The sequence below is a fragment of the Labrus bergylta genome, chromosome 5, assembly GCF_963930695.1.
Source record: "Labrus bergylta chromosome 5, fLabBer1.1, whole genome shotgun sequence".
NCBI lineage: Eukaryota > Metazoa > Chordata > Actinopteri > Labriformes > Labridae > Labrus > Labrus bergylta.
In genome coordinates, this window is record NC_089199.1 from 16,244,493 (window position 1) to 16,261,302 (window position 16,810).

Sequence of the window (16,810 nt, forward strand, 5' to 3'; positions counted from 1 at the left end):
ATAAAACCCTCCTATTAATTATATTTAAGATCTCAATAATATAATTTGTCCATGTCAAAACTATACAACATCCACTTTTTGACTTATAAATGCAGAACATCACTACTTGGATGTCACACAATAATCACACAAATATGACCCATTGTTTGATTTCAACATGACACTTTATTAAGTAGAATGAATGCACAGTCTCATACATACAGTATAGAGCAGGCCATGTTTAGTCATATCTCATAGGCCTGGTTATAAAGAGAGGAGGAATGGAGAAAACAGCTGCATTTCAATATCTAAAGAAAAAGAATCAAATATTGACACATCACACTTCTGAATGAAATGTTTGAAACACAGAAATTTCCCACACTTGATGAGAGCTACACAAGATAGCTACAACATGGTATATGTTCATAAATATAATATACTGTAGTTTGAATAAACTTTGCTTCAGAGCTAAATGTATATCATTTATTTTCAACTGAGAGTAATTACAGAGTACATAATATGAAAAATACATGTATGACCCCCAGTGCACAGCTGTTTGGTCTTAGATTTCAGGATTTTACTCGCTGGGAGAGGCTGCATGAAACAGGATACTGAGAGGATGTGAACACATCAGACAGCAGAAGAAACCAGGTGAACATTCAACAGTTTGTTGCTGTTTGTAACAGAGTAGAAAACAATTTCACTAAAGACAATTATAAAGAATTACATTCATATGAGTCTCAACATGGCCAAAGATGAAGCACATTAAATGGGAACAAAATAAAAAGTTTCTGTTCACACAAAGACAAATATTTTCATATTTCTTGAGGATATCCATTATTATTCAGGTTTTTCTGAAGTTGTTCACAGAATGTTTATACAACTGATACAAACTCAGAAATACACAATAACAAATAACTACCCTGGATTTTAAAAATGTAGATCTCTTCTTCATAAAACACAAAACCAAGAAGATGGAATGAGTTCAAATCTAACTAATAAACAATTTAGAAAGCATGAATTGTCATTAACAAATTTACTGGTATGAGACCTGCTCACACCGTCATTCACAACTGCAGCAGCCCTACTCTGTTCACACCACCATCCTCACTTTATACAACCAACTACATAGTGCTCATTTAGGGTCAGAATGAGTGGGAGAGTTTATTTTTGATTAAATACATATTGTATGGTTAGTTTAAAAATTAAACTGTTAGTACAGCAATTAAATATCAGCTTGAAACGCATCAGTACAATCCACACTATATACAGACGAACACTCACAATGACCTTCAGTAGATGTTGCCGAAACCCTTTTCCTAAATGTTTCTCATCTCTCTTGGCAACCATTTAAAAGGGATTTAAGGCTTAAGATGTTCATAAAGTGCTCCATATGACACTCAAAACCGCCAAAACTGAATGCAGAAAAAAGACAGATTTTATGTTTTTTAATTATTGTCATACAGTCATATGCTACTGCCACATAGGTCTCAGAACAGCCCTCAGGTTCTTCCTAAAGCTGGTCGAAATCAGTCAGCACAAACAGAGCTACATTTGTTAGCCAGCACCAATCGGAATCTAGAAAACTAACAGAAAGGTCATACATGACTTCATTTCAAATACCCTAATTTAGTGACATCATGACCTGATTTCAGTTTCTGATTACACTAAGCTCAAAATGCTCAAAGCTAGCATTTTAGGTCACAAGAAAGCACTTTAAAGTTTTCTAACCAAGGTTTCGTTTTGATATTTGAACATTTAGGCACTCCCGTCTGCTACGTCTGTATGCTACAGTTCATGACTCCTGTTTCATTATCAATCATGAAAAATACAAATGGCTGTGAAATTAAAATCAGATGAAGACTGAAGCATGTTTTGTGTTTTTAAGAGTATACAAACACATTCACCAGAATGCACTGATACCTTTTAATTGATGCGAGCTCCTTTGTATATCACACGAGTAATGAGCAATAAATTACCTCTTGAATATAACGGTTCTTTATATCTCAGAAGATACAAAATAGTGATTTAGAGTTGTATATATTCTGTAAAAAAGTATATCTTGGGAAACTTTTGGGGGGTTATTAGGAAATATTCTACTGCTTGTGTTGAACCAGTAATATCCATATACAGTATGACCATACTGTTGTTAGATAAGTGAAATCCAGTGCACATCCATCAGAACACTAGGTTTGAGGTTCACATATAGTGGTGAGATCAGTTATAACACAGGGAACTTGCCAAGGCTTTTTCACACTGTACATCTACAGTTGTCATTTATTCCAGTCTCTTTCTGCTGAGGTTTCCATGTTTTGATTTTCTGCTGAGGTCACATTGTATCACCTTATCTGTGTTAGTGTGTGACTATCAGAGTCTGAGAGTACTGTGTGTGTGTGAGGCTACAGTATTTTTACTCATAAAATGTGTGTGTTCTGCTGAATCAGACTAGGGTGCCTGGGTCTGGGCTGGGTTCCTTTGGGGTCACTTCTTGCATCTGTGGATGGGGAGTCTCCTGATAGAGAGAGAACTCCATCGACCTGTAAGGATGGCAGCACAAATCAATACAGCGCCCCACAAACAAGAGGCAGGTAATGAAGGGGGAAACCACAGTGAGAATACATCTGTGGTTACAGCATGATATGAAAAGTATGAGTCATGGTCAGATTGAGAGTAGAGCTTGGAGATGGGTATCCTGAAGGATTATGTAATCCCATCTCAAATTAATGAAAGGGGAAATCCCTTCAGTTATTTGAAGGCCCCCCTTTAATGCATGCTCACATTTTATCTGCTCAATTGTCAAAGCTACATTTATTCATATGGCTGCTTTTCTCTCACTCAGGGCAATTCTAGGAAGCCTATAAGTGGAAAAAAAATACATTTTTTATCAGGAGCCATAATAACTAGGATGCTGGGTATGCATTAGACAGACTGCAATGAAAACTGCTGACCATGACAAAGACTAACAAATACCAACATAACACAAGCAGGACTTTCAAAGTCACAGGACGCTGCATGATTTGTTGGGAATGGAGCGAGAGTAAAGCTTCACCCTCTGCTGGAAGTCACGCTGCCAACTTCCAACGAGAAAGATATTTAAGCAAATCTCAGAGGTAAATACAAAGTGAGTGATGACTAAATGTTTGCAAACAAGCATATTTGTATTTGTAGTTCAAAAACTGTTAGACTTGAGCCTTCCTTCTGCTCTCATTATGGAAAATGATTAGCGCAAATTTTAACAATGTATGAGAAAGTATTCAAATTCACAACTGACGGCAAATCCAAAAAAAAGCTTCAAGACTTAGAATAACTCACCTTCCATGCATTGGGTGACCATGGAAGCTGGCTGACTGGGGTATCTGGGATCTGTGAAGGTTGGCTGTTTCCCCTTGAACAGACTGGGCCTGGTGCACCAGTGGGTGGGGGTGCGAGAGACGAGATATTCCTGCCTCCTGACCCTTTGAGGCTGAAGGAGGATATCCAAGGGCATTTCTCAGGTACCAGTCCCTCAGACCCTCCAGGGCGAGCGCTTTATGCAAGCTTCTCGTCGAGTCTTCTGGGGTAGGGAGAGAGAATTGTGGGGGTCTGCGGCTGAATGCGTGGCCAGACAGGTCTGTCTGGTAGGGATGGAGGTTGGGAATGGAGGATGTTGTGGTGCCAGAGGCAGGAAGGGGAGACTCGTAGGCTGACAGCAGGATGCCATCCTGGGTGTGTTGCTGCAAAGGAATAAAGGGCCCACAAGATTTGGTTCTGGTTACTTTGACCCTGCGCAGCTCAGCTTGGGACCCTCGGAGGACCATGGGGCTGTAGGGAGTCGCAGCAGTGGGGAGGTGCACCTGGGAATGGGAAAAGCCGTTGGCATGGGGAGGGACAGCTGCAGTGGAGGAACGAGGAGAAGTCGCGTCCTGCCAGATCCTGCCTGTGGACTGATACAGGTGGTGCTGCACTTGCATCCTTTGCTGTTTCCCCCAAATATAGTCCATCAGTAGCTCATTGTAGCCGCCGCCGGCCCCTCTGCCACCCATGGAGAGACGCAATTTGGCCTGTTCCACCGAGCTGCCCGCATGTCTCTCTGGGCTTCCAAGGTGGATCTGTCGCAGCTTCCCATCAGTCAGTGTCTCTGAGCTCTTATAGGGTCCTCCTTTTGGGGGCATCCCGTTTCTAGGAGCAGGATCGTCAGGAAGGCTCGATCTATCCAGCAGGGCCTCAGAGCTGTTACTGCGCCTGGCACGGGAGCTGTATGGACAGCTTCGGCGGTCAGAGGAAGAACCCTCCTGAGCCAGAGGAATCATGTAGGGCACATCCAGACTACCAGACCACTGCTTCAACCCATTACCCCCTGACGTGTCCGACCTAAGACAAAATAAGTACAACAAAAGGGCTACATCAGATGAGTAATCTGAGCAGTAATGGAAAAAGAAAAGAGTGAACGCATTTTAAAAAAAACTGTAACTGTATTTTAAAAATCACTTTAGGGAAACAATTCATAAGCTCAAAAGAAAAAAAACGTTGAGCTCCAACCCTTGCTGATAGCTAAATATGACACTAATCGCTGTTATAACCCTGACTCTGTGTCTGCGTTTAACTAAGTCATTAAGCCATTTCCAAGCACACAGTTATCACAGTAGGAGGGAGCTGGAGCTCTGCTACATCAGACAGAAGCAGCACTGTTTCACAGATTACCTGACGTGAACGCTGATTGGAGCAGTCCGAGCCAAAAGAGGAGTGGCTGGAACACTTCTACCTTCAACATTAGATGCACTTCTGGGTAAAGAGTGAGTTGGGCTGTAGAAAAATAAAAGGAACATAAGAGGACATGGGTCTATTTAACATGTACATAGTACAGTTGGTGATAAATGTGTGTAGTCTCAGGCGCATGTAGCAAACAGCGTAGCCTCACTTACAGAGTGCGTTTAAGAGAGAGGTACCTGACAGAACTTGTGACAGAGTTGCGGCGTGTCCTCATCTCATAGTAAATCTCAACTGGAGACAGCTTCCTGCTGATCCTGTGGTCAGGGCTGCCAACAGTGAGCCGAGGCTGAGACAGTGAGCGCTGGTCGGCAGCAACGCTAGGAGACGACTCTTTCGGGGGGGGGGGATAACAAAGGTAGTTGTGTTTAAATGAGGGTGACCAAAGATGATGGCAAACACTGATCACTTTCATTAAAAGCACAAAAGCAAAGTTTGCTTTTTTTTTTTGTTTGTTTTTTTTCAGTGGAAATATAGGTCAATACTCTTATTTTGAATTGACAAAAATAATACATACATCCCATGTATTCCCTGTGTGCTCACTACTGTGTGACTAAGTAGAACTTTGAATGTGTAATGTATGTATCCCTCAGAGACGGGGACAGTTCAAACACAATTTGTATTCAGCTGACTCACCATTGTCATGGGATGTGGAATCTGACATGGAGCTTGTACTCTCTGACATGACAGTGTCCTCTGTAAGACAACAAAACATCCAGGACACAAATAAAGCAGCTACATCTATTATCTTTGCTGAGCACAAGTGCAAAGCTTAGTGTTTATTTGGAAAGCTTAACGTTTCCATTTTTTAATGAATGGTTTATTTTTCTATGAGGGTATAGTTATAGGCGCTTTGTAAATATACCTGTGTGACAACCCCGGTGAACTGTCCTCTTGTTGTTTGGTACATTTCGGTCCGATTCTGAATGTCTATACAGAGCACCCGTGAATATGGCTTTCATCTGCTTCCTTTGGGCAGCCTCGTCCTGCAGCCAGGGACAGCCAGATGTGTTGACCACAAATACACAAAGAGCTCCAGCCACTGCGTACACACAATTGATATTCAAGGTGTTGACTTACCTCTGCCTTGGCATTGGGCGGGATGCCAGCTCTGCGCTGCACCAGTGGGGGGTTCTCTCCCGTCTCCAGGGGGAAAGAACGTGGCAACTTCCCAGTAAGCTCCTGCAGAGGACATCCATTAGCTTGCAGTAAGTAAAATCCATCTTCACACTGACTGTGAGTGCCCAAGTGTTATATTAAATGATACCACTTAACAGATTACTTTAAGCCTTAATAAAAACACCCTTTAAGTATTTTGCTGCACTGAAATGGATAAGCCAAAAATCATTTCATTTCTACCACTATTTAGTTAAAGCTGCAACAGAATATCTGCAGTTGAGCAGTGATCAAACCTCTTGCTACTCGCAAATTAGACAAGACAACTTGTGAATCTAAGAATAGAGCACACAGCAGTGTGTCACAATACATCCGGCTGAAAATAGAGATGAATTAAACAGCTGATAATGAACTGCTAAAACAGCTGTTTCTTCATTAAGAAATGCTGACAAGTGTGGAGCAATCGAGCCAATCCCACTATACACCACATTTTCTATGATAATTCCCTATTGCCCAACCAGTTACATCTCAGCTCACAGTTTCCATGCAGAATATTCAAAAATACTGCAAGTCTAAATTGTGCTGTAGGCTCTGAACGTGAAAAAAAAAGTGTTGAAAAGTGAAATTGAAATGTTTTGACCTGAGCCAGGTCAATTTGAGCTACTCACTGCTTCCTGCAGACAGACATGTTTAAGCTCTCCCACTCTGGTTTTGAGGAGAGCCTCAAGGGCCTGCTTCCTCTCTTGCAGCGCTGCAATCCTCTCAGCCTGCAGCTTGCTGTCCTGGCAGCCTTGAACATCTACAGAGCACATCACATCACACATGCATTGAAAAAAGTCTGAAACAAATTGTAAGACTTGCAGTGTCCTACAACTCTAATTCCTAACAAGTTGGGACATTGTTCTAAAATGTAAATAAAAACAATGTGAAAAAAATCTATCAAATGTTGAAACTGAAAAATGTCATTGTTTTTGGATACTTATATTCCATTTATTGCCAGCAACATGTTTAAAAAGAGTTGGGACAGGGTCATGTTTACCACTCTATTGCCTCACTTTTTGGTTAAACAAAACTTTGTAAGCTTTGTGGTGACAGAGACCCCTTTCTGTACCTTTGAAAGTGGAATGTTGTCCTTTTCTTGCTCAGTGTAGACTTCAGCTGTTCAACCGTTTGGAGTCTCATTTGTCTTATTTTATGTCTCACAATACTCCAAACATTTTCAATGAGTGACAAGTCAGGACTGAACGCAGGCCAGTTCAGCACATGTAACTTTACCACTGAGCTTGTTGTACTACAGACAGAGGGCAATTTGATATTGTTTTGCTGAAATAAGCAAGGCCATCCCTGAAAAAGATGTTTACTTGGTAGAATATGTTGCTCCATAGTTATTGTATATAGTTCGGCCATAGTAGAGCCTTCACAAATGTGCAAGTCCATACTCAGGTGATCCCTCTCCTCTTTAGACTGAAGAATGAGCGTCCAGGATTTCCAAAAAATCATTTGGAATTTTGGCTCAAAAGACTTCTGGACAGTTTTAACTTGCATTTGTGAATGATGTGATGACCTGTTTTCACAGACAATGGCTGTGTCCATGTAGTGTTGTCTGTTTTTATTGCAGAGCCGTCTGAGAGACCAAAGATCACGGCCCCCCCAATATTGGTTTTTGGCCTTGTCCCTTGTGTTCAGAGATTTGGGTTCTTCAGATTCTTACAACCTTTATGATATTATGTACTCAGGGGCACGGCTTGTCAACAGGCAAGCAGTGGCCCAAAATGTGCAGATTTTGCAATGACAGTAAGAAACCTCCATAAGGGGGCCCCATCTGACAGCACTCACTCATGTTGCCCTGCTAAGCTTTGCATGCATTATTGCTGTGAAAACTAAAGTTTGTCAATGAAAGTCAACAAAGAAAAATGAAGAAGAATTATAAATCTGTAGGAGAGAAAAAAGAAACAGGTAACATGAGGAAGAGTAGTAAGCATTGGCTTGAAGACATAATGGTGATGATCTCTGGTTGGAGGCCCCCAAATATTTCTTACCCAGGGCCCCAACAGACTTTTATGTTAAAAATTATATTCTGAAAGTGTTGCACTCTTTTCCAGCACAGTCTTTGGCAGAGTGTTGAACCTCGCCCCCCTCCTTACTTTAGATATACTCAGCCTCCTTGGGGTGCTCTTTGTATATCCCATCACATTACTTAATTTATTAACTCTGACATTTTACATCAGGTATTTTTTAAGCATCTCACAACTTTTCCACACTTTTGTTGCCACTGTCCCAACCTTTTCTAAATCAACATGTTGTTGGCATTTAATTCAATTTGGGCATATCATTTTTCAAAATGTTTTTGTTTTCAGCTTTAACATTTGATATGTTGCCTTTGTGCTAGCTTCAATCAAATACGAGGTTTCAATGATTTAAAGAATCGTCACATTCTGTTTCTAATTACATTTTACATGACGTCCCAGCTAAAAAGGAAATGGAGTTGTACTTTTTTTAAGGTAAACAAATCCAATGAAAAGACCAAAACCAACAACCTTATTTAAAAGTATTTTTTGAAGATATAAAATATGCATCAGTGCAACCGGTACTACTCCATTATTCCAGTTTAAATGAGGCTTTTAGTTTAATTTCAGTCAGCTCTTAAGACAAAATAATCAAAATAAAAGAAACATTGTTTTCATCAAAAGCTAAAAAACAGTTCCAAACAAATGAACACCTTTTTTTTCAGTTTACTCATAACCACAATGCCCTGCTGTTTCAGGAAAATACTGAGCACTTTTTAAAGTAAAAGTGTTCATTTATGACCTCTTCTGTTCAGGCTAAGCAGGGGGGATTGTGGTTTAGAACTATAAACACGGTGAAGAAGTCAGGAGGGAATCATTAGAAATCATTTGGAAGGACACAGACCCGTTCATTGACAGGAAGAGAACGAATATTTTCAACCAATCACTGATGTAAAGGATTCTAACTCTAAAAAGTGACTATCTATTATTCACATTACATTAAGATGCATTGCTCATGTTTCTGCTGTTTCCAGGTGGTGGTTTTGTGTGTGTTTCTGTGTGCTAACAGTTTCTCAGTGCTCTGATAAGATTATCTGACAGCTGCTGAGACAGTCAGTGAACAAAAGGCCTTCACACATGCAGATGTTTTTCAGCTCGCTGTTCCCATGAAAACACTTTTGTTTTCCTTCTGCTGAACTGTGAGAAAAAAACACAAGCTGACAGATTTGCCGGGCCATTTCAGGCTCGCCCAGACATGAAAGTGTCCGTCTTTACGCTGTGAGTCATTAAAAGTCATTAGTACTCACCAGGAGCCCCTAGACCCATGGATGTGATCAGATGTCCTTTGACCTCCATGAGATGTTTGTGTGGGGACTTTACGACTCACACTCCCAACCGCGCCCTCACCTAAGGAAGAAAATAACTGAGATGTGACTTCTGCTGAGACTGGTCAACATTTTTCTTGGGTGCCTCTCGGACCTTGAAGTATCTGCCATTTGTTTTCCCAAAGTGCAGAATCAATGGTTGCTTTTCTTGCCAGTCAGCAATAGATAAGCATGAGTGTCTGATTACACCAGGTACCATGAGGGGGAGCCACTGCACCTCTGTACAGGGGTCTTAAACTGACCTCTTGAAAATGTTAAAATATGTCATCTGAAGAAGGAATGGTGTAAATATATAAATCAATTTAGGGAGGTGAAGTCAATCCCTCATATTGTATTTAAAATAATCTATTATCAGTGCAAAAAAAGCTTCAATAATAGAACTTTCAAAATCATATTTGAAAACATGGAATGCCATATTAAAAATACACATTAAGCCAGTTTTATGGAACATTTAGAAAATGTAAAAAGTTCAATAACAGTCTAATCATAATTAACTTGCAGCTTCGGGCATTCTGAATATGAGCACTACTCTAAAATTAGCTCTCTGATTCAATTAGCAACCAATTAATTTGAAAGGAGAAGAAAAAGAGAGACAGGAAAAGTGACATTAATAATTTATGGACCGATACGGAGAGGGAGAAGAAACTTAATCCCTGTGTGTTTATGTCTCAGTAGCTCAATAGCTACTGTTACAAAAGAGAGGGAGCAAGAGGAAGGGAGCCAGGAGGAAAGTGTTGAAATAAATAACAGAGTGGAGAGAAACAACATGTTAAGTAGAGGTTCACGTTTGCTGCAGTCATAAATATTAAGGTTAACATGAAATTGACTTGGCTTTGAACTATGTTTACTATATTTTGAAGCGTCTTTGTATCACATCATCTCTGATCATTCTACTGAGAAAAATACATAAAAAATGTTTCCTTCATCAAGAATAATGCCCCATTTAAAAAACACAGGACAACACATAATACATATTCTAAATCAACAGTGATTCATGAACACTTATTCCTACACAATGGAGGTTCATTACAAACAAAGCCTGTTTCCTAATACCCAATAGAGACTTGACATCCAAAAATAGCGATCACATTTTCTGCCAAAAGCCTCTCACTCAACGCCGCTCACAAATCGCTGCCATAAACAAGGATCCTGCCAGTCGAGTGCATCATAAATTGACTTCATTCAACCCACAAACTAGATGGAAGCCCTCGAGGGCTGAATCAAAATGTACCCTTCCAAAGACTTCCTCCAGCATCACATCTTTCAAAAGGAACATTTATCTACCAGTAACTCACAGTCACTGTCCTGAAGCTCTACATATAACTGCCCAGCTTTTTTCCTTGGGTCGGTAAGACATAGCGTTCTGTTTTCCTCACTCAAACAACAGAAAGAAAAAGGCTCACTTGAAGACATACTTGAAATACTTGTTCCCAGTTTGCTCCTGTCCTGGAACTGAACCAGTAACTGCTGTTTGCTCCTGTAAGTGTGAAAGCCCACAGCATGCTTGACCTCCCACCGAAAGACATGTAGAAGCCTTTCACACGAACAAGGGGCAGAGTTACGACCGACGCTCAGACAAAAGCTCATCACATGAACCCTGTTACCCACAAACGAGGCTGTGATAATTAGATTTTAAGATAATTTAATATTCTGAGAATAACTTTCACCTGGAATTTTGCATGTCTCTGTGGACAAACCCTCAGAGGAGGAGTAAAGAGACGACAGAGACTTTGGTGGTCCTCTGGATGGTCGCTGGGCAGCCAAAAGGCGGCCTGAATGTAGCTTTTTTCTGTTACCACAACATTTGCTTAGAAACCAAGTGTTATCCTTTTCACTCACCAAATTGTGCCCTTTGTCTCTTTTAGATCAAACCAACTTTTGGCCTCTGTGCTCTGCATTAACAAATGTTTCTATTATGCAGCCATTACCGCTGTAGCTACTTATTGAAGCATAACAATGTAACTTCTGAAAGAATAAAGTACACATTCTTTCTCTTGCAAATGAAAAGTGAAATTCAGTCAAAGTAAAACCCACCTTTGTTCTCTTTAACCGGCTCAGGGCTTTTCTTCTGCAGTCTTTCTCAGTCTGGTATACCAGGAGCTACTGTTGGCTAATGTTAGCGACACTGCTGTATGGCTGGCATTTCTAAGTCAGAGTGTAAACTTAAGGACACTTGTCTATAGACTTTGTACTTTTGTAGTGTCTACAAAGATTAAATGTCTACAAAAACAGCAGTTTTATCACACTGTTTTGCTTCCAGTGTACTACTGGCAAGAACTAATAACACACCGTGTGTATTACACTCTTTGCTTTACCATTATCACATAATTATATGCTGTTCAGCAAAGGCTACGCAGCAGTTTGGTCCTCAACCTAAAACAATCCTCAAGTGCGTGGCGTCAATACGATTATTTTTCTGCTCCTGATCTAGTCTGAGCCTCCCTGATCTCGAATCTTAAATATCACTCATGTTTGATTTTTATGATTCCAGGTCGGGCTGCCTCCGACCACTGAGAGTGAGCAGACCGGGCAGGGTCACAAACATGGCAGCGAACATAAACACAACTGTGCCCCGAGCCAAGTGGAATATATGAAAAGAAGATCAGCTTGTGGAATTATGGCAACAACATGTGTGCCTGTATGTTTCATGTGAGAAATACGAGCTGAGGACTTCTGTAGTCATGTATGATGATGCTAGTTTCTGTGCAATCTCATATCTATGGAATCACCACTGTGAAATGGTTCCTACAAACGTCAGGTGTGTGGTCTTGCGTTCTGGGTGAATCGTTGAGTGTGTGCGTTCAGCAGATTATAATGTTAAAACAGTTTTAGAAATGTCCTTACCGTATGTCTGTGGTTATGCAGATTAATAAAATAAAGATTTGAAAATTGTCTCCTGTGTAGCCAGCCTAACTAAACCCTATTATTTATCCAGTCAATTCATGTTTGCTGCCTGTACACAACATCCCAGCTGGTAATGGGGTTGTATTTGGTAGCTCTCTCTATGGAGAAGTTTACAACAACAACTTTTACTTTTTTTTTTTATTAGGAAAAACAGATTTAAAAAACCCATCAACGGACAATAGTTAACCATTAAGCTGCGGCAGGTAGCCCTCTGCCCACCACTGAGTCTAACAAATAACACACCTGAGAGGATCTGTAGACCCACAGGATGAAGTTACACTCTAACTGCTTCAACATCTGGAGTACAGATGTGTGCAGAGCTACAGGTAAAGAAATATGAGAGGGCATCACATTCCAGAGGGAAGCCTGCGGGAGAGATGACGGACAATGAGGAATCAGATAAGAAGAGTCAAAGAGAGCTCCATCAAAGGAAGGATCAGAGGAGAAATAAGCACAAGAGATATGATCGCATCTCAGTCATCAAACACATGTTGACTTAGCATGTGTAAGGGGGATGAGGGATCTCTGGATAGCGGTATAGATAGCACTATGGGAGCCATGCTGATTAAAACATGAGCAGTGTGATGAGAATGAGGCGGCCCTGTGCAGCGTGCATCGCACGAATGCAAATCAGCAAGGAGTTTAATATTCAAGTCCGACAGGCTAAACACTGAAGTCCGTAATGTAGATCCAGTCCTACCGTGTCCACACACAAGGAACAGCACTGCTCTATTTTCATCTAAGAAGCCATACATATTAGATGGCAACATTCGTAGCGAAGCTAAATTACCACAGGCAACAGTTTTATATGCAGCTCTCTCATCCCTTGATAAACATGATGCCTCCAAGCTCTTGTTGCTGTCAGCTTTTATCTTACCCAAGACTCCCTAGATCCGGCCCCTGTTGTCAACAACATGAACTGAATATACTCATGACTTACAGAGCAACATGGATTAACATGTAGCAGCAGATTCATACATCAACAACTTTCAATCTGTTGCAAGTGGTAATTCATGCACAACATGCATGCACGTTTCTTTCAACAGGCAATAGAGAGAAGCTGAGATGTTAAAGAGCAGCTGAAATTTCCCCTCCTGCTTTCTACAGACAGGTGAGGCCAGCAGCCCTCATGTTGACGGTTAGTGTTGACACAGCTGCTGCTGTTGTGATCAGACACATGGTAGGCAGTAGGCACAGCAGGGTTACAACTTTACAACTCCAACAAGACTTGTGCAAAGGTCTGGAGACAGTGTACGGGGACTCAAAGCTAGGAAATACTGTTGCAGACGTTTTAGCTTTGAAATATCCACATCAAATGTTGCTATTATTAAGCTGTCAAAGGCATTCTGGTGTGTTTTCTTTAAGCGGCAAACCTCTGAACCTCTCTTTGTTCGTTTGTAAAAGTAATAGTAACAGGACCTTCATCTGCACACTTTATCTGCCATCATCCATTAAACTCCAAGGATGTTGAAATACAAGCGATCCCAAGTGGAGGATTTACTGAACCTCCACCTGACCAGCCCCATCCATAGAACTGTGCAGGGCTTATAGAAGCTCAGATGACCCCAACCCCCTACCTCCCACACTAATATGAGATCCTCTTGTGCTCTCTCTATCCATGAAAAAATGATTTATAACATGCTTATCGGCACAGCCGGACAGCTTAGCTGGGACTGACCAATCATGGCCCTACATTTCTCCTCCCTGGCCCTGACGCTCACCTTTTCACGTTAGACACAACTGGCATGGGTGAAACAAAGCCATCTTGGTGATTGCTATCCACCTGGATCCAGCTAAGCTGAGGGGGGGGGGGAGTAATAAAGAAAGGAATGTGGCTCCAACGTCTGAGGGGATTATTCCTATACATTTCCCCTTTGCTCTGTAACACCTGAAGGGACTTCTGTACAGTATGCATTCAAAACTCATTTAAAGATCCAGTGTTGCTGTAATCCACCTTGCTTGGATTTGGGAGAGAGTTCGGTGCTGTGTAAAATGTGCAACCACAGCCTTTAAGGTATCCTTCACAACACACGCATAAGGGCCTGCTCTGAATCGTTTGAGCTTTTTGACTGAACAAATGTGGTGGAATTCTCTGTCTATTGCACGGCACTACTACTGCTCTGGTGTATTTTTAAACAGTTGATAAGGTCTGGGATTTGACTCCCTCAGCACACAGACATAAAACCAAGACACTGACTCTAGACGAAGCTAAAAGCATGTTTCTGTTTTAACCAATGCAGACAGGTAAAGATAGAGCTTTTCTGAAAGGACCTGAATCCTGACCGTATGTGAGTGTGTTACTTCTCATCAACCCCACTACTGAACCAGATGCTGAAACATGTCAGTTTATGTCTTCAGGGTGCCGTAAAGAGAGCAGTGACACCTTGCTGTAACAGAAGGGCAAAAGCATATTGTTGTACTTGCACCAATTTGGGTCATGATCCAATTTCTGGCTGTTTGATTGAATTGCAATTCTCAGAGTAGCATGAAAACCACAGGGAGGGCTTTTTTAGAATAGCAGAGTGCCATGCTACCAGAGAAAAAACATCCCCCCTGAATTACGACGAATACCACAACAAATGGTCTGTTAACTTTCCCTGCATTAAACACTTTGATCACATCTCTTGGTAATTGCTTTATCGTCCGAGAAATCACGACCATCCAAAGACAATAACACCAAAAAGGGAATGATCAGCACTTTGAAAAATGCTTGACAGCAGAGTGGAAAATCCTTTTATGAAAACAGAGGTGTTTCCCAGACACACAAAAGGTGGACTATAGTGGTGAATCACCCTGAAGGCACTGACTGACCCACACAACACTATTTGTCTGAGTTTTGTCAGATCCAGACAGCCATCCTTGCTCAGGAATCTGTTAATAATAGGGCTTAACTGCTGCATGAGAACAAGCAGTATTTATGTAGGAGAGCAATGAAATCAATAAAGGCACAGCAGAGAAGCTCCAGCAGTGCTTCTGCTTATTTTGCTCCCTAACAATGCAGTATTAGGGGGAAGTTGTGTATTCCCAATAAGCATGACACATGTTTTACTCATTGGATTCATTGCTTAATGCAGTGTCAATCCTGGCCATCCACGCATATGTTACTCTGAACAGGCGCTGTGTTAGTCTGCACAACACATGTCGTCGATGAAAGAGATACGTTGGATTTCATGTCATTACAGTCCTTTTATTGACAGGCGTGTTTTCTAGCTCAGTGTGTGGAGCTTAAAGCATGTGTTCCCACAATAAGCCCGGCAAACTGAGCCTGCAACAGCAACCATCCTGGACCTGCATAGTCTTTTCGGCAGCAGCTTCTAATGAAACATGCTGGACTAACTAATGAAAGCAACAACATAAAGCAGGTGTGTCACTCACCCGACCATAACGCTTAATGCACAGGCTCCAAATGATTCATAGCCTACAAACGCAAATATCATTTTGGAGTCTCGTCTGCTGGGCCAAGCATTGTAACAAAAAAACAAAAAACAAAAACAAAATAAAGAATCCAGGTTGTGATGACGGCTATTCATTTAAAAACGCCCAGTAAGGATGAGAAGGACACCTTGGAGCAGAATCCCCCTCTTACCACAAAGCATGACCGATGCCTTCGGAGGTCTCCATGGTCCTCTGTAGCAAAACCAAGCCGAGAAAAAAACATTCCTGTGCGGGGACCACAGGACAAAAATCCTCCTCTCCCCCCCCCACCACCCCCACCCCCCCAGGACAAGCGGATTGAATGAATTAAAACGTACGGTAATTTCTAAATCACGTCAAAAAAAAAGAGCCTCGTTCATCGCGGCTCCGTATCCCAATTGTAATTCACCAGCTGCAGCCTCACGACCTCCGCTGTGCTGAAGCCCTGCGCATCTTGGACAAGAATGCTTTCCCTTTTGCACCGGATGAAAAACCCCTCTATTTCACACAGCCAACTGACTCAACACCGTCACAGGAACGATGCCCCTCCCAGATGTGAGGGCTACATGTCTCCAATGTGCGCCAGATAATCCCCGTGATACAAATATTGTTATAATAAATACATAAATAAATAAAGGCTTGAACTGTTTATGTTAGTATTGCTCCGAGTGTCCCTTTCTCCCTTGTTCTAATCAAATAATATTGTCAAGGCAAATTCAAAAACAGTTTCAGTGTGCAGGGCCTAAGAAAGGAAATACAACGCCTTCTCATGAGAAGGTAAAAAATAACATCCAAAATCATAAAAACATTTTCACTATTCTCTTGTTTGCAAACAGTGTTGAATTCAGATTACATTAAATATATAACAATATTAAAATGAAGCAGAAAAAGGTTTTTTTTTTTATGAGAATGCTAACCATTGTTAACACCATAAATAAATGTAAATCTATTGGTCTTTTCAGAGATGCTTTACTTTGAACACTGAACTCATCAATATAACATACAGGCCTGGTTTCATTTAAAGGCATTAGCTGTGGTTCCCCCTGAAACGATGCCTAATGTTATAAAAACAGTAATTCAATCAATTACGCTAACAACCCTGACAGTCAGTGCAACCTCAGATTGCCAAGTCAATAACTCCATCAGCTCATAGGCACAAACACAGAGGAGAATGAGCTATCAGGTGACACAAGTGGTACTATGGCTTTGACTGAACAGTACACACATATTCTACAATCAGGATGTGACTAAACCAATTGA

At 41.2% G+C, this 16,810-nt stretch overlaps 1 protein-coding gene across 3 annotated transcripts; it reads right to left on the minus strand.

Moving 5' to 3' along the window:
• Nucleotides 1-1,176: 1,176 nt before the first annotated feature.
• ccdc120b (coiled-coil domain containing 120b) lies at nt 1,177-16,068 on the minus strand. Of its 3 annotated transcripts, none has more exons than XM_020633905.3 (10): nt 15,889-16,068; nt 9,155-9,254; nt 6,510-6,640; nt 5,806-5,907; nt 5,591-5,711; nt 5,362-5,421; nt 4,905-5,058; nt 4,660-4,761; nt 3,292-4,329; nt 1,177-2,516 (listed from the first exon to the last, which is right to left on the minus strand). In XM_020633905.3, exons 2-10 carry the CDS (start codon nt 9,201-9,203, stop codon nt 2,420-2,422), a joined length of 1,854 nt encoding a protein of 617 aa, XP_020489561.1. In that variant the 5' UTR covers nt 9,204-9,254; nt 15,889-16,068; the 3' UTR covers nt 1,177-2,419. The 3 variants fall into 3 exon arrangements, with proteins under 3 accessions (XP_020489561.1, XP_020489560.1, XP_065811068.1); XM_020633904.3 differs by lacking the exon at nt 15,889-16,068 and adding an exon at nt 15,723-15,857; XM_065954996.1 differs by lacking the exon at nt 15,889-16,068 and adding an exon at nt 15,512-15,699.
• Nucleotides 16,069-16,810: the final 742 nt, after the last annotated feature.

What these genes read in the sequence shown, in the direction of transcription:
- ccdc120b (XM_020633905.3), bottom strand. Translation starts at nt 9,203, where the DNA reads ATGGAGGTCAAAGGACATCTGATCACATCCATGGGTCTAGGGGCTCCT. An exon ending in CGCCCAATGCCAAGGCAGAG is followed by an intron (nt 5,712 to 5,805) that starts GTAAGTCAACAC and finishes CCCTGGCTGCAG; the next exon opens with GACGAGGCTGCCCAAAGGAA. An exon ending in TTCCACATCCCATGACAATG is followed by an intron (nt 5,059 to 5,361) that starts GTGAGTCAGCTG and finishes CCCCCCCGAAAG; the next exon opens with AGTCGTCTCCTAGCGTTGCT.